General features: G+C 40.3%; 1 protein-coding gene across 6 annotated transcripts in view; it reads right to left on the bottom strand.

Moving 5' to 3' along the window:
- The window catches only part of HECW2 (HECT, C2 and WW domain containing E3 ubiquitin protein ligase 2), a 344,914-nt gene that overhangs the window by 87,504 nt on the left and 231,419 nt on the right, over positions 1–25,991 (bottom strand). For all 6 annotated transcript variants that reach the window (XM_073218419.1, XM_037009109.2, XM_037009108.2 and 3 more), the window contains 7 exons: positions 25,129–25,229; positions 23,353–24,702; positions 22,308–22,403; positions 13,650–13,800; positions 12,888–12,991; positions 12,245–12,369; positions 3,572–3,757 (listed from right to left, as the gene is read on the bottom strand). In XM_073218419.1, the coding sequence (XP_073074520.1) occupies positions 3,572–3,757; positions 12,245–12,369; positions 12,888–12,991; positions 13,650–13,800; positions 22,308–22,403; positions 23,353–24,702; positions 25,129–25,229 (2,113 nt within the window). The remainder of the gene's footprint in view (positions 1–3,571; positions 3,758–12,244; positions 12,370–12,887; positions 12,992–13,649; positions 13,801–22,307; positions 22,404–23,352; positions 24,703–25,128; positions 25,230–25,991) is intronic.

Raw genomic sequence — 25,991 nt, forward strand, 5'->3', positions numbered from 1 at the left:
GCCTCTTTGTCCGAAATGAGATAAATGAATAAAGCTTTATTCATTTATCAAACTTGCTGTGAGAACTTTCTCTGAGAACTATACTGGAGTAGAAGAAGGGGTAATTACAAAATAAATCAAAGGACTTTTAAGGAAGGGATATCTTCTTGGGAAGATAAAACATGTTAACAGCTATATGATGAGACATATGGGAATTGATGTCATGTAACAATACAAGTGAAATTATGTGGGGATTCAAGAAAGGACTGATCACTTGAGCCTGGAAGGCTAAAGCAACTCATGCAAATAAGCTGCCCTTTGGTGATGTGTCTGAAAGTCCCACAGTGGTAGGGTCCTCATCAGCCACCCACAGGACCTTCCACTGCCTTCATTAGAATTGCTCAAAGTACCCATTCACCTTTGTCACTGCATTCAGTGGAACGCATATAGTAGGCATTAATGACACAGAAGTGTGTTGAAAGACTAAACAGACAAAAACATGAAAGGAAGTTGTACTTAAGAAGAGAAGATGGAGCCAAATTTCATAAGTCTGAGGAGCTAAATTTGAGAACATTCCTCTTGAGAATCATTTCCTTTCATGTAGATGAGGATTTAGACATTCTACTCCATGTCAGTTATAGAAACGAGTCATCACTGTGGGAAAATAACTTCTCTGTATTTAATAGCTTTTGATGTTATACTAAGTGAAAGAAACATTTACTCCCTTTCCATGTTCTGAAAGCAAAGCAATTCATTAAAAAAGGGGGAGGGCTAAAATTTCAGAGGTGGAAGAAAACCTATTAACTGTCTAGAGGATGGGAACTATGACTTCTAAAGTAAAGACAAAAGCAACACACACATGTGTAGACATAGCATGAAACTCTCCCAAATGTTCCTTTATTTTAGTTCATTGGAAGCCAGTCATTTTAAAGGAAAGAAGGGAAGAATCACAGGGAGATAAACCTGCTTTAGTTCAGGTATCCAACTGAACTAAAAGTCTTATTGAAGTCGAAATGTATGAAGCAGAGAGATCAGGCTAAAGTGATAAGCTTTCAGGCTGTCTGATAATCCATTTTGTCCACAAGGCTACAGGTCCTTCTATGTTTTTCATGCCAAATGGTACTCAAGTGCAAAGCCACCAACAGATTTCAAAGTCAGCTATCTACTAGCCCACATACAGGACTCTTTACAATGCCTACAACTTTAGGTTGAAGCCCCCAAATGAGTCCAAAATCCTCAGGAATAAGATGGAATGTTGTGTTACCCATCTAGCTAAGATAATATTTAAGTCTATTTAACTATGGAAACTTTTATAAAAGCTATGAGACAGAACTTTTTCTTAAGACTACATTGTAACTCTTCTAAAATAGTATCCCAAATGTAACTTAAATTTTTCTCAAGGTCCAGAAGTTATTAATTGGAAGTTCTCTTCTAAAGTGTATCTGGCAAGCTATGACTGGCAGGAAGGAACCTTCCCTCCACATGTACATGATAAATTCCCAGTTTCTTTTAGTTAAGGATATAAATGACCAAGAAAGTTAATGTCTACACAGAACAGAAATACACCCAACATAGTCTCAACTTGGGTTTTCCTGGACCCATTATTCTCCAATGAGCACAGCTCCTAAAGACACCTTATAAAATCTGTCGGAGTTGAGAATAGAGCTGAATTCGTGGTATGGTCCTGCTCTTTTATACCCAGATATAATACCATCAGGATTTTCTAACACTATTTGAACCATCTATGCCCTTCCACTCAGTAGATCATTTACACATGTTGGGCTCTCAGGCTGTTGAACCAAACTTGGCACCAGCAGTGACACATCCTTCTCTGTGAGAGGAAAGTATAGGAAGTGCCAGGTGACTCTGTTTCCAGCTTCCTAGTGTCCTGGAAGGCCTCGCTGCCATGCCCACCTGACTCTGAGACAATGTCATTTTACCTGTAGTCCAGGGACAGAATCACAAATCCATTCTCTTTCATCTATTCTGAACTTCATGCTTGCAACTTCTAATCTTCTCTGGGCTGGGAATTAGAGGTTTATTTAAAAGATTTACAGATACCAAGCTAAGAGTTTCAATGAGAGTCTGAAGACTTCTCCCAGGCATTAAAATACATGCTCTTTGTAAAATCTATTTTGACCCTTTGCTTATAGGTTCTCAGAGAAGACTGCTGACAGCTGAGTTCAAGATGAATAAGATGAGATCATGTTATTACTGCTTGAGGTTACTTTGGGGGAAGAATGACATTTACAGAGGACTTTACACATTTCATTTGACCTGAATGCTCTTCCTCTGATCTGGTTTCACTCCTTACTTTGTTCAGGTCTCTGTTCACAGACAGCCTTATCTGTGAAGCTTCCTCTGGACATCCTGTATAAGATAACACTCCACTCTTGTCTTTCTTTATACCTTGTCCTCTGCTTTCTTTTAAATCATAGAATTAGCCAGCACTTGGCATGCTATGTATTTATTTATTTGTCTTTCCATGGGAATAGTAGTTCCATGAAGTAGCTGGCTTACCTGTTGTTTACAGGTACCTTATAAACATTTATTGAATGAATGAGCCTAGCATAGTTAAATATCATGTCATTTGAATCCTCTCCACCCTTCAAGTCACCTATTTAAAGTCTTGGTAGGCATAGGGCAACTGAGGTTGCTTACTCGATACTTGGAGAACATAATGTCATGGTTAAGAGCACGTACCCTTGAATCAGACTGCCTAGATGAGACCACAGCTCCGTAACTGCCATCCCTGTGACACTGGGCAAGTCACTGAACTATTTTGGACCTGAGGCTCCTTATCTATAAATGGAAATAATAATACTAGGACTGCCCTTATGGAGTTGCTCTAAGGAACTTAAACATATTAAAAACTTAAACAGCTCATGGCTCATAGTAGGTACTTAACAAGAGATAAGTATATAAAGTCTTAGCTGAGGAACACCTCATAAAAGTGACTAACTTTCTCATTCTGATATCATACTTATGTAACAACATCTGATTCTATCTGGCTTTCTGGTTCATCTGTCTGTGAAGGAAATACAGATGTGGTTACTCTGGCCTGTGTGACACAATTAAATATTTCTCATCATAAAATAATCAATCTGTGAGTCTTGTTTAATGTGCTAACACAATCAGGGTTCTGAACCAACAGGACTGAGGCCCAAACCCAGAGCGACACAAAGACAGTGACCTGTGCCACTGCTTGGTGACCTCCCAGCCACCTTCTCTCAATAATACCACAGCTTTTTAATCAACTGTCTATAACACAAGCTGCATAACTAGGGAGAAGGAAGTTCCATTGCCTAAGAAACCTTTTCTTTAATTAGCAGAAGATGGTGAGAGATTACAGGTAGAAGAATATTCAGGCGACAGTGAGTGTTCAGCCAAACATGTGCCCCTACACCCATCCAATCCATACACCACCTCAGGACATGTGGCCACTGTTTGTAGTAATCTGGAGAAGCCAGAGATAGAATGTTTCACCTAACTAAGGGCTTTCAACCCTCACCAGAAGGGTAGAGCCAAGTGCCAAAGCCATAGTTGCCCACAGTCATCCAGCCCCTTCTCCATACCAAGCCCCTCGCGTTACCTTGCCCTGATGATCATGTTTCATTTCCCAGCCCCGCGGCAGCTCCAGCTGTTTGTTTGCAAACATGTTGAGGAATCCCACGAGGTCCCGGTTATGCTGGTAGCGTTCAAAGTGGTGGGTGTCCCGCCGGACTTTGGTGATCATGTGCTTCAAACACGTGTTGTTTGTAAACATGCGGTAGGCACTCTGGAGAAAAGGACGGAGAACCAATGTTAACCTGCTGCTGGTGTGCAAAAGCAACATATATACTACACATGGGCATACGCAGTCTTCTGGTAGGTATACAGGCTTCAGCATAACTCTAGGCCCACTCATAGAAATGGCAGACAGAGGAACATACTTGGATCAGAACAAAATAGAAAGACTGCGGAAAGCAAGACAGCCTTCACTGATGAAGTCTAGCTTTCTACCCAAGAATGCTGTGGCATCTCATTCTACAGGGGATGTTAGTTCCTAACACTGGTTTAGGCAAAAACCACATCATGCCAGAGACAAATGTCCCACCTGACGGTGAGACCCAGCAGCCAGCATTTCCCCCAGCGCTGGAATAGACCATTGCCTCTGATGAGAGCCATATGGAACAGCTGGCATCCACTTAGGAGCCAAGTGGTATGCACAATTGCTTGGCCATAAATTTAAATCTTAAAAGCACATGCAATGGGCTGAGTTGCTTTCACTGAGATAGAGTCATATTCAACTGAGACTATATTAGATTGAAGTTTTTCATCTCACACCTTCTGAGAAGCATAACTAAGTGACCAGAATGTCGGGCAGAACTGCCCGGACTGTACTCCACTATACTACCACACAAAAAAGTGGTTGCTTTGTCAAAACACTGTAGTCTTCACCTCTGTAATGCTTAAAGATGATTCCAAAAATTGACCATAAGCCACAGACTACCCACAAATGAGTCAGTCAGCAAATATTTACTGCACAATGCCAAGTGCCAAGCAGTAGAGAAGGAGGAATAACCGCATGGAGCTATCTCCTTGTATCATCAGAAAGAATATGATATTCATGAAACTGACCAGACCACGAATGATCTAATATGGAATTCTACTCTTCTCAGACAGACTCAGAGGGCTTTGGGTTCCTCTCACCTGTAGTATCCCAGGGGACACTAGACTTCAGGCTTTATTTCACTGGGTCTATTATTTATTTCAGTCTAAGATAAAACAAGACAAATCTAAGAGAAACTAGAATCTCTGGAAATCATTTCATTTTAATGAATGTTTACTGTCCTTTGCTATGCCTAGCAGTGTGGTAGTTAGCGAGGATAAAAGAGGAGTGGGCAAGAGGACAGTGAACACTGTTTCTGCTTTCCAGGGTTCCTCAAGCTGTGTCATGTCAGTGCCAAAGCATTTATTGCTGATGTGAGTCCCACTACAGCTTTCTTCCCTTTTGCAAGTAAGACAGCAATTGGCCATGCTGGAGTGGTGGCTGCTCCCTGGTAGGGCTCCTGGGTCTCTGAGTGATGACAGGGACCAGAGAACACTGACAGCCCAATTTGGAACAAAAAACAAACCTTTGTCAGCTTAAGCCATTGAGATGTGTGGTTTGCCGTCCCTGACATATAATGAACTATACAAGATAATATAGTTATATAGTTTATTCAGTTACTGAGATTGATTCACTATCATTATAGATATTTTACTTTGCATTAAAATAGTTTTCCCTATTACAACAAAAGGAAGGAAGAAGGAGGACAAAAGGAGACTACACTGAATGTTCTCAAATACTAGAGTACTGCTTCCTAAGTCCGCCTGAGAATAGAATATTTGGAGGTTGTATTTCACCCTGACAGTCTAATTAGAGGAGGTTTCAATGGCTGAGAGAAACTGTGGGGTTCAGAGCACAGAGTGCTGCCAACGCGGGCAGGCCTATGCAGTGGCTCTGGGCAATTTAGAGGGCATGAGGGAATAAGAAACTGATACCATGAAAGCAGAGAAGGAGACTAATAAAAGCTGAAAGTTGTCAGAGACAAACGTTAGCTAACTAATAGTTTAGCCTGTGGCTGACCTGGCCTTGGAGTTTTACGTAGTCAGCAAGGCATCTGTTTTCTGCTTTTGGCTCCATGCTGCTGCTCTGTTTTCACATAAACCACTGCAGGCTTTGAGGCCTGAGGCCACTCCAGCTTGTGTGGTGCTGACGGTCATGTGCTTTAAGTCATACTTGCTAAGTCTCTTTGGGAACAAATTATTGTGGGATAATTCTGTCAGGTAAGTCATTACATTAACTGTTGTTCTAAATGGGTTTATTTCTTGGTCGCCCTCGCTCCTCCCTCTCTCCATAAATAAGCAAGTAAGTCATATTCTGATTCTTTTTCTAGAGCACCAGAAATGCATCTCACATTAATGCAGAACTTCATGAGGGTGAGAAGTAGTGGTAATTAGGTAAAGGAACCCATCCCAGCCGCAGGCTTGAAGTCATTTCCTGGGATTGGACAGCTCTTTAAGCTCAGGAGTCTTAAGGCTCCTACAATTAATTATGTCCTTTCATCTTCCTCCTCTCCACTCAAGGAGACCTGTAATATAGTGTGAAGTTCAACTGATCTGTGCAAAAGCATCTACCACAGTAAATTAAGTGCAAGAAAGATTTCTCTCATTAGTAACTAGCAAACAACCTTAGAACCATAGCTCTTCAGGTCTGAATAACATGCACAACATGACTGTTAGGATCTGTATAAAACCTTAGAGCAGCAGGAACATCTCTCTAGATTGCTACCGTTTAATAAAGAAACTATGTACACATATTTATTTACATATGTGTTTATAAATGTATTTGTATGTACTCATATATATGTATAGATGTTTGTTTTTAATATATACTTTATATATATTTGTTCAATATACATTATACTTACTATTTCTGAATACATGCACATACACACACACACACACACAGTTCAGAAAGGATACTTATGCTCCAGTTTCTACTCACAAAAGATTCTAGTCACAACCCCATCATTCACAGAGACAAAGAAAGTCACTGAATCTCTGTTTGCCTCAATTTACACATTTAAGATGGAATAATAACTGCCCTGCTTTCTTCATAGGAAGGTAAGATTCAGATTCAATGGAACAAATGATATGAAAGTGCTTTGAAGAGGTAAAAATCACTGGAAGAACATAGAGAAGTAGCTTTGTAAAAGAATATATAAGGGATTATTACTACCACGCTTATAAGAGAGGCCTTTGAAGATCTTGGGCCAGCATCTTACTTCCTATTAACTGCAAAACCTTTCATTATGTGCTAAACCCTGAGGACAGAGATGAGTATGGCCTGATCACACAAAAGGATGGAGAAGGCAAATTAAAGAGGGATGTGGGAGGAAGAGGTTCACTGGAAGCAGAAAGTAGAGTTTGGAAAACAAAGGCCACAGGGGCAGTGAAAATACTGAAACACACTGATAGAATCAGCAGAGCTAAGAATAAGTGGTCCAGAGAGTTGAGAAACACTGAATAGGTGGGATTAGATTAAAAGAGTTTAGTCTTCATGAAAGTTGACATTGACAGAGCTGTGGGTTAAGAAAAAGAGTAATTTTATTCTCCCTCTGGGAGTTAGTGATTCTAAGTGAGCATCCTTTTCTGTGCTTGGAATGGTATTTTGTTTTGTTTCGGTCTTCCAGAAAAAAGATGCAGTAGAGGGATATGACTTGCTACCTCAAACAAAAGTAGACTAGGAAAGGATAAATAGGGCCTATTTTATAACATACATAATCTCATGAGAATGTACACCATGAGCTCGCCTGGGCAGTGGCTGCGTGTGGACTCACAGGCAGTAAGGAGAGTTGGCCACTGCTAGAGGTAGACAGATCCCCCTTAAATGATCTCTAAAGGGCACAAAGTTTTATTTTCCTGATGTGATTTTAAAAAGTCCCTTTGATTTATTCCTTCTCTTTTCCAAAATGCCTTTTACAATCATTCCTCTCGGTTGTTCCTCTTTCTTGTTCTGAGCAAGAAATAAACACTAGATGAGTGAATGAATGACCAACTGAATGATCAACTGAATTTGTTCAGCTGAATTTTGTTAAAATAACACTCCTTGGAGCTTGATGTGTTTTGTTTGGTTAAGTGTTGAGGTGTCAGAAGTGAAAATTATCAAGAGGATGTTGAGGGGAATGCTATTGCCATTTGACAGCAGAATAAGAAAATTATACGTAAACACTTATTTCTTATCAATCATCCACAATGCAAATAATAACAATCCTTTTTTCTTTTTTTGGCAGCTTTTTTTGTTACGGTGGCCATATGTCCAGGATTACCTGATCTAATCTTGATTTCATCCAATTCTATTATTTTCAATAACATAGGTATCAAGTACATTAGTGCTAAATAAAATCTATCTTTCATATTTCAGTAACCCTTCATCAAGAATATGTATTCTGAATTCACACTTGGAAAATATCATATATCTGTAGCTACAGCATATCTCTCATACAAGGGAGCAAGATATGAATATCTGTATACATTATTTGTTAACAAAATTTATTATAAACAAAATCAAGTAACATTGTTTCCATTAGACATATGCTGGGATATGGAAACAGTTCTTTTATATACAATTGTCTTTACAATATTTTCAATCATAAAAGATTTTACATTGTTCTCATCTAGATAAAGAGCAAAATGGAAGGAAATTTAACTTATTAGCAAAATTAACTGTAAACTATCAATTCTTTGATTTTGTAGTAGCAGGAATTCATGACTTGTAAGAATATATATATTTTGGAATAATATTTTTCTTCATTAAGTACTAAGGAGTTTAGATGATAGAATTAATATATTTCTAGAGCTTATTAAAAGCCAGAGTAATAATTTGGCATGTATGTTATAAACCTTTTTAAGTGGCATATAATGAAATATTTTTACGCATGACATTATTTAGACAAAGGCTACAAACGAACTATTGAAGACATGACACTATAAATCTTGACTTAGGAGAAACATTTCACAATTTTGGAAGAAATCTGATCAAAACCAGCAGAGGGCAGTAGTATGTACCTTAAAGCAACCATAAAGGAAATTTAAAAAAGAACAAGCAATATTTTGTTTCTCAAGTTTTCCTTTAGAGTTATGACAACCATATATTTTGTTCTTTTCAATAAAGATGATAAGGCAGTTACTTCTACACACAATGTATTGTTCATGGCTATCTTTCAATATAAACTGATACCTTCAAATCATAAAAATAATTAGGAAAGCTTTCACAGTACTTCTGTATGTTGAACATTTTCAATAATATAAACACACATGGCACCTACTGAAAGAGTTATATATAACAAGCAATTGTACAAAAAAAAGTAGATAGTAAATCTTAAGGAAACCAACTGAAAGTGTATTTTGCAACGTTTTCTGCTAATCTAGGAAACACAAGAGATTCCATCAAATAATTCCCTTTTACAAAAAATCTTCCTGATTTATTTCCATACCTTGGGACCATCAGTAAGAAAAATTCAGCTGCTTTAATTTCTTCCATATATAGGTCAGAAGAATAAGCCTTCCTAAACTCAATAGAATTGAAATATTATAGAAATGTATAGATGCACAGCATGGATTATGTTTTCAGCCAGTAGATAAGGCAGTTCAGGTAGGAGGAAAAAAAAAATTAAAATGCTTTTGAGAGAATACCTTAAAATCAAGATAGGCTTCCCAGCAAAAGAAGTTTTAAGCCATGTATAAGGAAAGGGAAAAACAACGAAAACATGAAAACAAAATAAGCAAAAACATGCAAGCTGCTGAGTATTTTCACAGCATTAAACAATTTAGTTGTCACGAGTCCAGATGAGTTATTAATACTGTGGCAAAGGCAGCAAGGTTATTTAATGCAATATCTCTTTATACTGGGAATTTCCATATTACAAGTCACAGACCAATTATATCAAAGTCAATTAAGGAACCAAAAAGAAAAAAAGATCCAGATGTCTGGGACCCATTCCATACATAGTGAACCAGTGTCTCTACTTTGTAGGAACCAAGAATATGCATTTATTGTTAGATGTCTACCAAGTTTAAAAGTCTCAGCCTTATATCATGACCCAATAACTATTAATTCAGCCTCTACCTGAAACACTGTAGTGATAAGGTACTTATACTAAAGAAGGCAGCCCACATAGAGAAGTTAGAACTTGGTATTTAGGAAGGTCCTCTTGGCAGCTTGAAATTGGCCATGGTGAAACTAATAACATTACAGAAATCAGGTCTTGCTATGATGTTGTGGGCTGTCTAAACTAGGAGTGAGTGGGCAAATTATGGACCCATGCGCTGGCTGGCTGGGTTGGCAAACAGTTTTATTGAAAAACAGCCATGTTCATTCTTTACATGTTGTTCTTGGCCCAAAAGTTGAAAATATTTATTCTCTGGACCTTTACAGAAAAAGTGTGCTGCTTTTTTACTAGAAGCAAGATCTAGATTTAAGAAATTAATGGAGAAAATGAAATGTTAATTATACATACTAAATTCAAATTGTGCTGTTACATTGCTAATAGGATGGCACACCCCAAATGAAGTAATACAAGTCCAATATTTGCCCACTGTGTTACAACCAAACACCGCACAGGAACAAAGTTCTTACTTTATTTCTCTCTCATCCCTTTTCAAATTTAGCACTGTTTACTCTCACATTAGCACAATGGATCCAACAAGATTAACTCCTTGGCCAAACCAAATCCCTAAAGTATTTCTTATTTATTCCCTTTTTACTGACCCCTAACAATCAATTTTTCAGCAAGTCCTACTGATTCTACCTTCAAAGTGTCTCTTGAATCCATGCACTTCCCTCCAGCTTCATGCCAACCTCATGATTTCAATCAGCATTGACCTTCCACTAAGTGGTTTTATCAACCATGAAGAACTGTCATTCTCATCACTCGGCTTTTACTCTTGACTTTCTACAGTTTGCAAATCAGAGCACGGCACTCGAAGTGTATGATGGCATCCCACCCATCTCAGAATAAAATCCAAACCCCTGGCCATGTCCTACAGCCAGATGGATGATCTCAGTCCTGCTGACTTTCCAACTCAATTGCATGCAATACGCTCTTTCTAAAACCACATAGAAGTTCCTCTGCTCACTTTTCAGAGCCCCGAAGTCCCTGCACTTGCTGTTCCAATTGCTTCCAATGAACTTCCCCTGGTTTTTCCCATGGTTGACGATTTCTTGTCTTTCAGCTTTCAACTCAAAAATTATTTCTTCAGAGGGGTGTTCTATAACCATCTTTCTAAAACTACCCTTACTCTCTGTCTACTGTAGGTAAGAACTTTATCTTAGTCCCCACTCTGTCTGTGGCACCTACCATCATTATTAGCATAAATCATATTTTCAACAATAGTTACTAGATGAATGAAAAATCAGCATGTATATATAACCCATTTTTCACTTCTATGCTCATTCATATCCACTGCCAAGAAGGCCCTCCTACCCCATTTTTATCAACCAATATCCGTTATTTACTCTGTGATACAACTTAAGACTCCCATCACAAAGAAATGCCTTCTAGCCAACTTTTCCTATCACCCTCTAAAATTTATTCTTCACACAAACATAAAAGTTTTGCCTATATTTATATAGTATTTGCAAACCTTCTCTTTTTTTTCTAGAAATATTTTAGACAAATATGTTGCATAACCAGAACACAAGTGTGCCACATTTTTCACTGTCACCTGTGGATTTCATATACTCTAGTGGTTTCAGGAGGTTAACACTCCCTGAGCAATATAAAAACTTTCCATTCCAGACTGTAATTCCAAAATAAATGCAGGAAAGGGGCACATGAGTACCGCTAGAGAAACTGATTGTCAAGAGAATTTAATAAGGGGGAGGTAAGTGTGTGAGAAGTTTCTTGGTTAAGGAACCAAGATCAGGAAAGGGGGTAGAATTATGGTTAAAAGTCAGGGCTGAAGGAATGAAAAAAAATAGATAAGGAGAGAGTACAAGTGATTTCTCTTTATTTAGATCAATGATTTAAAGCCTAAAGTTTCTTATAATCCTCTGGTTAACAAAAGATTTATTCTTTTAGCTGACACTAACATTTTTAGGTCTGTTGTGAAATCACAGCAGTAAGACTTCTAAAGAATATGAATACATTAGTAAAGGAGGGAAATTTCAACTAATTCATCTTAAACACATTACTAAGGCACCCTTCAAAAAATCCCTTATCTTCCATACAAGCTTCATTTATCTGTAAAATATCCCTCTACTTATTGATTTACTTTTTAGATTACAGCAATATATAAAGTTCATATTTTCTCCTTCTTTCAGAGAACCTGTACCACAATCTCAAAGCCCAATCTGATGATTGGCTACTGTCAGCACTAAGACATTTAGTTTTATTTGTGCTGGCAAAATTAGTTGGTTATTAAGATCAAAGACTCTGGAGTCAGTTTCTCTAGGACTTAAACCCCAACAATACCACTTACTGGTTATATAACCTTAGTAATGGCATTTAACCTCTCTGTATCTCAGTTTCTCCACCTAGAAAAATGGGTGTTTTTATCTAACTCAGATGATTGGGCTAAATGGGCTAAAACATGTCTTGTGCTTAACACAGAGGTGAGAACACTTAGTGCTCAGTGAATATTAGCTATTATCATTCTTACTATTATTGCATAAATAGAAATGATTTCCTCTGGCCTGTTGCTTTTTCCATCACATACCTCCAGATCTGATACTCACAGGGTTAGAATGCAGCACGGTGAAGAACTCTGGGCTGATGAGGAACTTCACAGGGGGAGACTGTAACAGCAGCGTGAGCCTGGATCTGGAGGTAGAGTGGGGCAGGACGTTCTCCCGTCGGAAATCTAGAGGGGGAAGACCATAGGGGCTTTCAGGGAATTCTTTCCATGTGGGGCAAATGTATCTATCCGCTTCCATCTATATTTTAAAAGAACCAAAGAATACCTATATCATTCACTACTATTTTAATCACTCAAACACTTTTTTTCTTTGATGCACATTTGTACATAAAACCTGACTGGTCTTAATTACACAAAAATGGAATTGAATAATATTCCCAGTCACTGTTAACATTTTAATGCATCCTTAGATGTTTTAAGTGGTCAGATTCAATCTTTATGCACTGTCTCATAGATCCAGAGATTAGAGTAATTTATATTCTATTTGTTTTGGGGATCCTTTTCTTAGTACTAATAAAAAGTCGAGGATTAGAAGAGGTCTCTGGTGAACTCTACTTTTTGAGGATTACCAGATCTTACTAAAGATCAAAGGTGCACTGAAAGAAAAGCCTCATTTCTTAGAAATCCTTATTTGTTTTCTACGTCTGTGGGATTTCAAAACAAACCAACCCAAAGGCTCTTACCTGAACTGGCTTGGTGAAAGTCAGCCTCCTCCCCTGCCCCATCGAGAGCATTGGCATTTTCCTCAGGCCTCTCATTAGTCATGGTTCTGCGGATACTCTGATACCTGCAATCAGGAGCCTGGAGTCACATCACAGTGCCTCCAAAATGAAGGACTTGACTGCTCCCCCAGAGCCCAGGAGTTTTCACTGTCTCCTCAGCCTCAGCTGTTTCCTCCCCATACTCCTATTCCCTGACCTTCTAGGCCAGCTGTTGTTTAAGGAAAGTACATTGCATTGAATTTCTTCTGTCCATTGTTTGTGAAACATTTTGCTAACAAATTAATAAAATTTGTGGGCTTCAGTCGAAGGAAATTAAGTCCTTATATTGTTAAAAGAGAAGAACAACTTCTTGTTCCATTGCAATTAGTTCTTGAAAAAGAACAGAGTTAAAAAGCTTAGATTTATAATAAAGATGCATTATATATGAAGATGGTAGATATTTTTAACGATATTTGGCTTCAAGTTAGAAACTTTTTCACTAAAAATCAATTCCTTGGGTGGACTAGAAGGGTCATCACTTCTTTCCTCTCCTGTTTCTAAACAAGCTGTGTATGTGTATGGTTATTATTTTTTTAACCAAGTTCAATGAAGTCTATGAATTAAAAGAGGTACCAGCTAGACCTTAATGACAGGACAGTAGACAACTCTGTTTTCTACTTTGTGCCGTGTAAAAATAGCCTGATCACAAAACAGAACCCTGCGAGCAAAAATGCCCCTCCTCACCGCCGGTTCAGCTGCTCCATTTGCTGTATGGAGTTTGACCTCTGCAGCACCTGTGGGGCGGGGGGCGCTGTTGGCCGCTGCCAAGTCGTGGTTCTATTCACATGATCCACATAGAAGATTCTGCCGTGGCTGTCAATGCGCGCCTCCCAGTCTAAACAGCAGTAAAGCATGAACAGGGTTTAGGAGGAGGAGCTGAGGCCATTATCATGCTTCCCTAAATTCTGCCTGTGTTTTCCCTCTCTGACGTGCTGTAATTTGGGGCTAATAATATATACTTCATTGCATATAATCCAGCACTTCCCCCAGTCTACTTGGGAATCCATTGTGACTGGTTAGTAAACATAACCTGTGTGTATAATAACAACCTTTTAAAGAATCTCTGAATGAACAGAAGAATCCTTCCAGATCTGCCCACAATGCTCATCCTTCATATATGAGCATCAGTGTTTTAAAAATTCAGTGGTTGGTATTATAAAACCTTAGATATTCACATCAAAATTGGTATTGATGTTTGTTTTCACCAAAAATTCAATTTTTCCCTGCTTTTTCCAGCTTAGATGAGCGACTCATAGCTAGAAACTTCCATGTGCATATTTAGATGCAATTTTAGAAAATGTGGTCTTCAGAAGGACATAATGTTAGCCTAGTCATCAAACAGTATCATTATCTACAAACTGCCGTTTGCACTTTGCCAAAGATGAATTCACTTTCAGAGCAAGGGTAATTACTTGCCTCCAACCTCAAATAAATGCAGTGTTTTAAAAGATTATTTAATTTTATGTTTAAGCTACCTCATTAAGTGTGCTCATTGTTGTAAGTAAATTTATACATCCATGTTCAGTAAACACATAAAGCAGACTAGTCTTCAGAGCCAGACGTCCTACCTCTGTCACTCTCTACATAGATATTTCCCTGTTAAAATAAACAGAGTGTGAGCTGATCTTTTCAAAAGGCAAAATTTTGAAATTGGCTGCAGTTGGAAAGGATAACTTATAAGACCATATGAAAAAGCAGAGTTCTATTCTTTAACCATGAGATTTCTTTATTTCTATTTCTATGCAAATTATTTTTTGAAATTAATAGGCACCTTTCTCCTGAGCACATTGATTATTTCAAAACTCTCCATTTGATCATAGAGTTTATTAGCAGACATCATGGGTCTATTGCTGGAGACTAGGAGGAAGGGATATTTGCTCCTGAACACACAGGACCTTTGCTCTGGAGGTGAATGGAGCAGGTATTCCAACAAAGTCCTTCGGGTTGGAAAGACCTGTGTGGTAGGTCCCAGCCAGCACCAGACAGTCATTGAAGGCTACCTCAGTAGGGAATGGAAAGATATTTTTTTGTTGCTCTCAGCACATTGCAATTTATGACAAATGGCAAGAGAAAGAAAAATTGGGCTGATGAAAAGCACCACACAGACAACAGACAACACACTGTCACTCTTGCTATGAGGTAACACAGACTCACAATGAACAGGACGCCAAATCTGAATTTTTTGGACACAGTTACAATCCCATCAACAGGCCATTTCAAAAGCCTCATGCCTAGCGTGCCATATGCTGATAAATAATAACTACATGAAAACATTTTCAAGCACCATTTCCCAAAACCCCTTGATCTATTCCATTGTTTTGCTCTGCTCTTTGAATACTTTCCCATCTCAAAGATTTTGAGAACCAATTATTCCCATCACATTCTTTCCTCATTAGAGCCAGGATAATTCAAGCACTTACTATATGTCAAATCAAATGCACTTGAAAACAAATGGCCATTTCTTCCCCCAAGAATGTTTACAGTAGCTTCCAATTTAAAAAATGTAGAATGGGTCAATTAGGGATAAAAACAGAACAAAAATCAACTAAAGCAAGCAGAAAGAGAGTTGCTGCCAAGCTTCCAAGATAAAGTTATAACTGAAATTTGGCTCTAAGTTTTCTGGCAGTTCAGGCAGAAAAGAAAACACATTGCTGCATACTTTCCATTTTCTGACAAAAGAAAGTAAAAAAAAAACTTATCTTCAAAGACAGAACTTTTTCCTTAAACAAACTAAATAAGAATTTACCCTATGAAATGTGGCCTGTATGAGGGCCATATGGGTGGCAAAATGGGGGGTGGAGGGGGGATCTCCAAATACATTCTCCCTGTGCATTGCATATAGCATATAATGAGTGAACAAATAATTCAAAAACAAGCCATGAAAAAGAATGATTGTTGTACTTTCTATAAAGGCCAGAACAATGTTAATTTGTATTTCGATAAGACATTTCTGTATGCAATGGGGAGAACATGAAAATGAGATCTGCAAATATATTTTTTAAGAACATAGGATTTGGGGTGCGTATTAAGACTATTCCTATCAAACATTACATCTTTAAATTGAGGTTGTTTAAATTTAAGTCCCCACACAGAGAAATGTTAAACTGCTGGTTTCAAGTGAACACTTGGCATTGGATTGGAGACACTGTTATGCTGTTGGCCTGCCCTTAAACTACATGTCCACTCTTACCCAGGCAGTCAATACCCTTCCATCCAGCAAAAACAGCAGAGGTGCCTGTAGGAAGGTTAGCTCTCTACCATATCTGTCAGAGTTATTTGGTAGGGTGGAGAGCGGTGGGTAAAGTTGTTTTAATGTCTTATAAGTTTTCATATTGGGCTTGGTTTGTTCTTGATAAGCAAGCATATAAGAACTCATTGCCCAGCATCAAAATTTTCTTCCATAGACAATGAAAATTGTCTACAATCAGACAGGCAGGCTAGAAGAACTGGGGTCTCAGCATTCACTTCCTTGCCTTGAAGCATTGTAAAATGGGATATATAATCATTGTGCAGGGAGACTGAGAACAGCGTATTGGGGTGTGCAGCTGTGTGCACGTAGCACGCTAGGTTAGAAAGTAGAAGGTTGGTTTCTGGCCATGGTTTTGTCACGTTTGTTACATAATCTTTAACAAATTACTTTACCTCTGTGGACCCCAATTTCTCTACCTGAAAAATCAGAGAGCATAATTAAACATAGTTAAGGTCCCCTTCAATTCTAAAATTACAAGAATTTCCAAAATGACATCATTTTTTTGTATGTTAGGTTCAGTAAGAACCTAGCAACAACTCATGCCTAGGTCAGAATTTCCCAAGTAAACTGTAATTAATTAAGCCTTATAGAGCCAGGAGCTTTAGGGTCCTGAGAGGTTGGGCTCTGGACCCACTTGCCAATTCCACGTTAGCTACTGCAGCTCCAATATTATCTGTGGTGTATCTGTGGTATATATTGGTCTTTCACACAAGATTTCATTTGCATAAAGAGCTTTATGGCAATAAGGTTTTACAAACTATTGTCTAGAGAAATGTTTCTCAAAGTGTGGGACTCTGACAGTATGTGTCAGAATTACTTGAAGAACCAAGTGGACTCTTAGACGTCCTGAGATGCAAATAACCTTTAAATAGCTGGACAACAAGGGGAAGTCAGAGAGTTAGAAAGTGTGTAAAACTATGCCAAAGCCACTGTCACAGCATTAATCCCTAGGCAGGGCACTAGACGCAGGCAGAGAGGGGTAATGTATTAGATGTTTCCAACTTCTAGAATCAGCATCTGTGGGAAGGGAGCAGGGGTTGTCCCTATGATCCACCTTCATCTTGTCATCCTCTTTCCAACTGCCTTCAAACTAAACCTTGGTCTCCACTGGGCCATCCAGATGGTGATGAGATGAAGGTGTGAGGTTGGGAAGAAGGCCAATGACGAGACAGGAAGAATTTGGGGGAGCTACCACTGGACTGTCTGAGTGAATCACGGGGTGAGAGCACCACAAGCGGAGGTGTGAGCTGGTTATAACTGGGTTCAAAAAGTAGAAATGCCTGCATGTTGTGAAGTAAATTTTTAAACCCACTATAACAAATTATAGTAGCTATGGTTATCCACCAAAATGGTTGGATGATGAGGTTATAATGAATTAAAAGTACTTTTAAGGAAAAAAAATTAAGCTTTGTGACAGATTTAATGAAATGAAAGATTCATTTTTTTAACACTCAAGGAAGTATGATACCATTTGCATAAAGCACAAAAGTAAGTTAAACTTACCTATGATTTTGGGAGTCAGGAGAGTAGGTCTGCTTCCCCTCCTGTAGGGGAGGTTAGTGACTGGAAGGGGCACAAAGGGACTTCTCAGTGCCAGGGGTGGCTGCACAGGTGTGCTCAGTTGGGGAGAAGGTAGCAGGCCAGATGTGCTCTTTTCTGAATGTGTATTTTATTTGCATAGGAAGTTCTGAAGAATCTCAAGAAACTGTCTACTTGGGACCTTAATATTCAATTTTTAAAAAAGGAACTTTTTAGATTAAAACTATCAATTCTTTCATCAAAACTTAACTTTCAATGCTCTGGAGAATAAGAGCTCCTAGCCTTGAAACAGCAGAAACTCTATAATTATACTTTTCAGATTTAGTCTTCTTTTAAGCTTTCATTCCAAAGGACGCTTTGGTAATGAAAGTGCACAACCACAGAAAATGATAAACATTCCAGTGTTTTTCCAAAAAGGCCTACCCTCTTTGAACCCACCACAAAAGCAATACGCTAATTCTAACAATATGGCAACAATTCTGGGATCCTGTGAGCCCAATAATCCAGACTTGTCTTCGTGAATCTATTCCTATTCCTATCCTCTTTGGAGGAAAATTACTTATCCAACAGTGTCCTATTATCTCTAGTGCAGCAATGGGTTAGGTCACAATTACACTGGAGCCAATAAATAAGAGAAAAATAAAATAGTTTTTCAGAAGGGGCTGAGCTGGCCATTCTTTTTTCACTTATCTTAATATAAAGAAGCCCAACACCTGTCATGCTGATACTGGTCTTGTGGGCTTCAGCTCTGATGGGCCTCCAGCTGCCAGCCCTTCAGTCACCTCAGGATCCTTAAGGCACTTAGAGCGCTCAAGCTGCTTCCTCGGGAGGCTCTCAATAGCGCCATGCTGCCCTCAAGACCTGGAGCTTTCTTATTTTGTATGGATAATTAGAGCATCTCCCAACTAGTGCTGAAGTTACACAGCCCCCAGGGTCACAGTGCATGCCAGAGCCTAAAGGAAAAGTAAGATTTTTAGAACAAATTGGCAGCTCATGATTATAGCTGAGCAGTCTTTGTACCAAGTCCAAGATGGGTTCCCTGATCCTGAGATAGGAGGAACACAGCTGGAAAAGGACGCAAACAAGGAACGCTGCTTTACATAAATAGTGATGACTGCTGCATGTAACACTGGCATGCAGACTACACGTGACCACCTGTAAGAGTGAATGGCATAGCAAGGACACCACTGAATCCCCTTAACTGAGTTTGTAAATCTTCAGGGAGGAGCATAAATTGGCTGGCTGGCTTCCTCATTTATTAGTACACAAGTATTTCTAAGGTGAAATAAGCTAAAATAATAAGAACAATAGTAAGGAAAAAGAAAAAAAAATCAAGAACGTGGGTGGGGTGGGCATCAAAGCCCAGGGTACAAGGTTTCAGCCTGTCCTGCATGTAGTGCCAGAGGGTTTCAGCTTTGGGCAAGTTCAGTGCATATGGTGAGACAGAAAAACAATGGAATGTAGGGGGTAAGAGTTCTTACACCAAGCTTTTTTCTTGTGGTGGCAGGTCCAGCACTAGAATCCTGTCCACACCCATGGACCCACGTCCACATACTTAAAGTGTGCCATCCCCAATCTGCCTCCACACATAAGCGCCCAGAGGTCACCCTTTTATATGATGGTGGCTCGATGCTAATACATGCGTAAGCCTGAGCCTGCACAGTAGGCCAAGTATGACATCACTGCATGTGCACAGTGGGCAAGAAGATTAGGGTCAGGTGAGAACCCTGGCTGTGGGAATTTTCATTTTCCCTACACTGCAGGTCTTGGAAGAGTGACCTACACAGAGAGGAACAGTGCTTCTGTGTCTGAATCAGATGCTTAATGGAGCAAACCTGTCTGGGCCATGAGAGAGTCACTCATGCTGTCACTATGTCCACTTTCCTTCCACCAGAGGGCCCTTCCAGGGGAGGGTGCTGGTGACCAATCTTAACCCAGATGGAGAAAAAAGCTGGGCACTTTTTGGGCCTTCCTAGGTCTGACCTCAGGACACTGCAATATAACAGAGTTTCAGTAAAATCCCCAAACCCCAAACCCTCTGACTTGAGGAGGTGCTGTTGCTTGCACCTAAGAGATAACATACCACAACATAAGTCACCAGACTTTCAAAATTTGCATTTATCTACACAATAGTTCCTCCCCTTCTGATCTTAGATCAGAATACCTGATAGAGGGGGAGAAATGTTTGAGACTCAGTGCTCAGCTTTTACTAGGGATCTTTAAAAAGTTACTTAATTTATCTGGGCTTCAGGTTCTCCTTCCATAAAATGAAAAGTTCAGATCAGCTGATTTTTTACTCCAAATCTACAAATTACAGATAAGACCTGCTTGATCTACCTCACAAAACTGTTACAAAGAACCTTAAAAAATAAAGCATGTCAAAGTGCTTTGTAAACTGGAAAGCACTATACGTTTGAGGTATTGTAATTCACAGTGTTAAAAATAATTCTTAGCCTTAAAATAGCTGAGCCAGGTCATTTATGAGGTGGACGAATCTGCACACTTCAGCCAGATGTCCTTTATCTGAACCTCTGAGGAAACACCGTGTGAAGCCAGAGGGCACGAGACAGTCTGGAAGGTGGAACGCAGCGCTCTAAGTCAGAGGCATGGCCACAGGTGGTAGCAGAGTTGCCCGGTTAGGAAAGGAAGGCAGAGAACGGGGTAGGCTGGGGGCAGCCAGTTGATTAAATCAGTCTGTCGCAAGGACGAGGCAACATAGGAATAGGGTCAAAGGAATAGACAGACATAGGGTCAAAGCAGTGTAGAGGACACTGTTGAACAGGTAAGTCCAGAGCATATCTGTAACCTACCCGTGATTATATAAACCCCTGAATTTGCAGGCTGTAAGTTGCATTAGAGGACACAACTCTCATGAACTTTTTCCTCTTCTTCAGTCACTCATTTAGGATGTACTATCAAATTGCCTTTTTTACTTGTGGACATATCAACTCATTACAATGAATTGCCAGTTGTTTGTTTTAAAAAATAAACATCCTAATCTGCATTCTGTTAGTGCAAGTATCTGGGTTTAAACAAATGCATTGATGTATCACAAACAGTAGTCATGATTCAGCAGGAAGGTAGCTGTATTTATTAAATACAATCTAGACAGCAAAATTAGGTCCAACAAAATTCAGAGCAATTGTATGTGGCCAAGAGGATGCCATTTATCCATATACTGATACAATGCTATGGTGTCCTGTCCTGGCCCCTGAAGCTCTACTTACTATTAATCCACATACACTATTAATCAAAGCCCTCCCAGAATTCTGTCATGTTCCTAAGTCATTTTTATCCACTTATATCTTAGTATCTCCCAAGAATATTTTTCTTTTCTGCCTCTCATCTTTTCTCCAAGGATAAACAATAAGGAAATTTCCCTCCACCTGCTTAAGATTACACAATAGCTAATTAATCTGTTTATTTTTTTATACTGCTTAAAATATATGTCTCCTGTGAGTAACCACCCTGTTATCCAAATCCATGAACAATAGGAAGATCTGTGCATAAAAAAATTCCCAAAGGATCAAGCCAGTATCATATATTGTGTACAAGACACATTGTATGTCATGCCATCTAGCTTTTTTGCAGCACTCGCCAAAATGAGCCACTAAGCATTTAGCCCTATAAATGCACTCCCTCCCTAATGTCCTGCCATTTTTAAAACACAGAAGGCCAAAGGCATCAGCCTCTTGCCATGATCACATGTAAAATGGGTGAGTAGAGAGGGTGAATAAGAAGAAAAGGAAAAGCAGTGAGACAGAAAGATGAATTTTCCAGTGGTATTTAAAAGTGGTATTTACTGAACTTTATTATTATTCATCAAAATACTTTGCTTTCACAAAGTATTATTGCTTTAAGGGATTCTGGACATTTCATATATCCAGATTATGACTGGCCATGGATATAACTCAGACCTTTGAATATAGGTTGCATAACTATTTCCCAGAGTCCCTAATCCTCAACCATCATTCCTATAAGTGCTACATGTTTCTTGAAAATGAAAGAAATGAAGTATCTCTCAAATCCCCAGTAACTGTATGCTCCAAATGATAGATTTATTTCTGTAATTAATAACACTTCTCTGCATGCCCCTAAAGAAAAAAAATCAGATTCCTGTACTTAATGATTTAAAATGTTGTAAGTGAATAAAAATTATATTACATAGAGTGAGGCCTTTCAAAGAGATTATACCCATTTGTCTAATAACTGAAAATTTATGCCACTATTAGGAATTATTTTTAAAAATTTCCACTATAAACCCAACTGTCCAAAATATCTGGATCTATTTCCCTGATTATAATATTTACCACATGGGCATTACAGAATTGACTTTCCTCCGGCTGCCCTTTCATTTGGCAGAACAATGCCAGAGAGGACCCACCAGCCTAGCACTTCCCAGACTACATCGGTATGGCGAGTGGCAGCCTCCAGATCTGCTCCTCTCAGAGACTGGGCATCCACCTTTTAGGTCCCATGGAATGGGTCTGCCTGTCATCCTTGCACCCTTGGATCAGGGGGAGGCCCTGACCCTTTAGTTAATATGTCCTCACTTGGTGGGAGAGCCTCGTCCACCCTCTGGTACCGGCTCACATCCTGGCGTACTGAAGGCAGTGAACGCAGTGGCTGGTGGCCGTTGGCTTGAGAACCTAGGATTAAAGGTAAGACGTTACTCTGGTATTGTCTTCCCCTTCAGGGCCAAAACAGCCTTGGTTAAAAAAACTACCAAACATAAATCCTGGAGCTAGTCTCCTTCCTCTCTTTAGTCTCACTTCCCCTATGAGGACCCAGAAACAAGAGAATGGAGGTGAATGCTTCGTCAGAAATGGGTCTTCTAGAGAGATGTCTGTCTGCACCCATCATGCCCCCAGGCCAGCCTCTGTCCTGCTAATGCAGTAATGCTTTAGGGCCATATAATGGCTGCAAGATAATGAAGGAAACAGAAGCAAAAAAAAAAAAAAGGGAATACTTTAGGTAGGAAAATAAATTTACAAAAAAAATCATTCCCTTTTCTGAGTCTATGCTATTTGGGTGTAGGAAATTATCCTTAGACTTGCTATAACAGAACTTTTTCAAGGAATCATTCCACTGAGCCACAGTCAATGAGGCACAAAACAAATTTTGAGTGAATGCGCATCCTCAGACACTATTAACAGCTTATCTTTCACATGTCAGAGTGCATCATCCGACCTGGCTGGCATTTTTATACAGCAGAAGTCAAAAATATCACATTTGATGCAAAGTACATATTCACTACTGTTTTGAAGGTTTTCTACTGGGAGGAGTGACTGAAGGTGTTCCTGAAAAGCTCTGCAGATGATGCTAATGTTGAAGCTGCTATAGCCTCTTCGGTTTTATTTCTACAAACCCAGGTCCCTCCAGAGGTTCATTATTCAAGTTTGGCGACTGCTATGTGACAGGCCTCTTATTTCAGCAATAAAAGATGCATTTTTTTAAAGAAACAGGTAACTGTTAAACCCCAAGGTGAAGAATTCAGATAACAGGTGACCTGCAGTATAATTTACATCGAGGGACAAACTTACAAGCCTCTGAGCAGCTATGCTTGAGCAGAGAGCCATGTGGTCTCGCACATCCTACCTCCAGCAGCACCTTCCTCCTGGGCAGCGGCCCCCTCACAAGCCCCCTGGGCATCCCCAGCGTCGCCCTCTTCCGGGGGCTGGCTCTCAGCAGCGGCAGCGGCCCCCTCCAGGCTCCCCCTCCGCTGCCAGACCTCCGCTGCCAACTCCTGGGTAGGGAGAGTGGTGGGTTCGGCCCCCAGCCTCTCCTCTCCACTGGGCACTTGCACCACAGGTAAAGAACTAGGAGTGCATATGGAACCCTGGGTCCCTTCAGAGTGGCCACTGCTGGTGGGCTCTGCTGCACAGGCCCCATCTTCCTCCTCCTGGGAAGAAAAGGCAGGGGTTTCGGGAAACCGCGCACTCTCAAGGGACGAGCACCGCGTGTCCACCGAGGACAGCTGCGTGGTAACACTCTCATTGCAGGAGCTGTCGGCGCCTTCCAGGTCACTCTCTCCCTCCGGCCTAGTGCTGGCCTCGCTCACGCTCTCTGTCCTGGCAGGGTCGCTGGGCTCCGTTTCAGAGGAAACCTGGGAAGGCTCAGACCCCTGATCAAGGGACTCGGTCTCGCTGACCGCTCTTCGGCTCCCTCCCGACGTGTCGGAGGTGCCGGTGTCCGCCCCACTTGTAGGCTGATCTACCTCTTGAGAGCCACACAATTCGCTGCTGCCCTGGTCAGCACTTGGTTGAGATTCTGGGCCATTTTCACTTTCATCTGGGACTGGGCCTGAGGGGGAGGAGCTCTCTGCAAGCCCTGGAAGATTTTCTGGCTTATCCTCCAAGGCAGCCGCTTCCTTTGTGAAGGCTTCCTCAGTCTCCATCAGATTGTCCTCTGGCTTCGACTGAGATGTCAGGCTCGCGTCATCAGTTCTTGATGCCCTGCTAAACATTATTAACCCTCCTTCCTCCTCCAAGGAAGATGGATAACCCAGATCTTGCTGGAACTCGTGGTCTTCTTCATCTGAGTCAATGTGAAGCATTGCATTGAGTCTCGTGTCGGTGGGAAAACTACTCCTTAGTTTTGGGGAGGCTCCCACCGACCTCTCTGAGCAGGTAGCTGCTCCAGGCCTGGAATGGCCACTGTGTTCAAGAGCGTCTAAATAATCATTGAGCGAATCCTGACGTCCTCGGGGAGGGGAGGTCCTTGAAGAAGTAGAGGTTAATTCCTCTGTGTCAATTTCCAGAGTAGAGCTAGTCCTAAAAGAGTACTTGGGCATCCCATCGGCAGCACTTTCCTCAGAGACTGGTCCGTTAGAACAAATGGGGCTGTCATGATGGCCCCCTGGCATGTCCTCCTCATCAGAAGGGCTTCCTAGATCTCCATTCACAGTATTGACTCCAAGTATTGTGCCAACAGCTTCTGGAGAAGCATCTGAAAGAGAAAACAGCATTTATTAAAATGAAGTAGTAATAACATATGACCGTTTAAGGTCACATTCCTTTGTCACCAAGCAGTTCAAACAATTCCACTAAAGCCTCTTTACATTATTATTGATTGGATAAGATTCAGCATTCACTAATAGACAAGTACATGGCTGGTCAGTCTGATATATGAGGTATATAAGGTATATGAGGTTCACTATTTCTGGAATTCTACAGCCCAGTTTCCAAATGCAGGCATAAACCTAAGAGGTATTTATCAGTTTTCATATCTGTTTGAAAAACTTCAGTAGGTAATCATTTGACAGCTATTTGATTTTCAGAATAGGACATAAATTCAATTCTACTCAAATGCAAACCCACAACTAAGAGTGATTTAAGTTTTTCCTAGAGCAATGTATTTATACAGGAGTCTCACCTTCATGCACAGAAGACGTAACCTCCACTCTAAACTGAAGGTACCCACTCACATGGTCAGCTGGGAGCCTTCTGCCGAGGTTGTAGCTGAGCATTTGGTCACTGCAAGAGGAGAAATGGTTCTTTCATCCTTACTACACTGGGGTCATCCTTCATCTTCTTCCAGTGGGTTAACCCCAAATCTCAGATATTTCTCTTAAAACTTTCAGATCATAAGAAAATAGAAGGCTCAAAGGTATATTATAGTCCAACGTAATATTATTCATTTGAATAAATGAATACTTATAACCCCAGAGATCAATGGAAATCTGTTAGGAAAATTAGTAGTAAAAGCAGAAATGCAATACATTATTTTATTTATATATATATATATATATATATTTTAAAGGACACTGATTTTGCTCTTTCTCTGCTAAGGATGGCCAGGGAAGGGGTATCCTGAAGTTCACCAAGGAGCTATGAATGTCCTAAAGTTTAAAGTGTTTTCTGACTCAGATGTAAATAGAAGGCCTGGTTCCATTTAGGCTGATAAGAAGCTGGTTCTCAAAGGATACATACGGGTAAGGATCATCACACAGGGCATGCAGGGCCCTGTGCCGCTCTATCCAGATAGAGCGGCAGGAGAAGAGGCTGTGCCCCCCCCACCTGCTCGGCTCTGTGGGGGGCAGGCGCTGTGGACCTCCCCTCCCACGCCTTGAAGTGGCCAGGCTGTCACTGCTTCCCAGGGTGGCCTGTGAGCGGTACAGATGGGATGGTGAGAGAGGCTACTAGATGCCCCGTGGCGGCCGAGTCCTGTTGCAGCACTTGGAGGTGTGCTGGAAGGGACATGGGGGCCTGCCCAGTCGGCCCCACCTTGGCCCCAGG

Source organism: Manis javanica, chromosome 12, assembly GCF_040802235.1.
Source record: "Manis javanica isolate MJ-LG chromosome 12, MJ_LKY, whole genome shotgun sequence".
In the NCBI taxonomy this organism is placed as follows: Eukaryota; Metazoa; Chordata; class Mammalia; order Pholidota; family Manidae; genus Manis; species Manis javanica.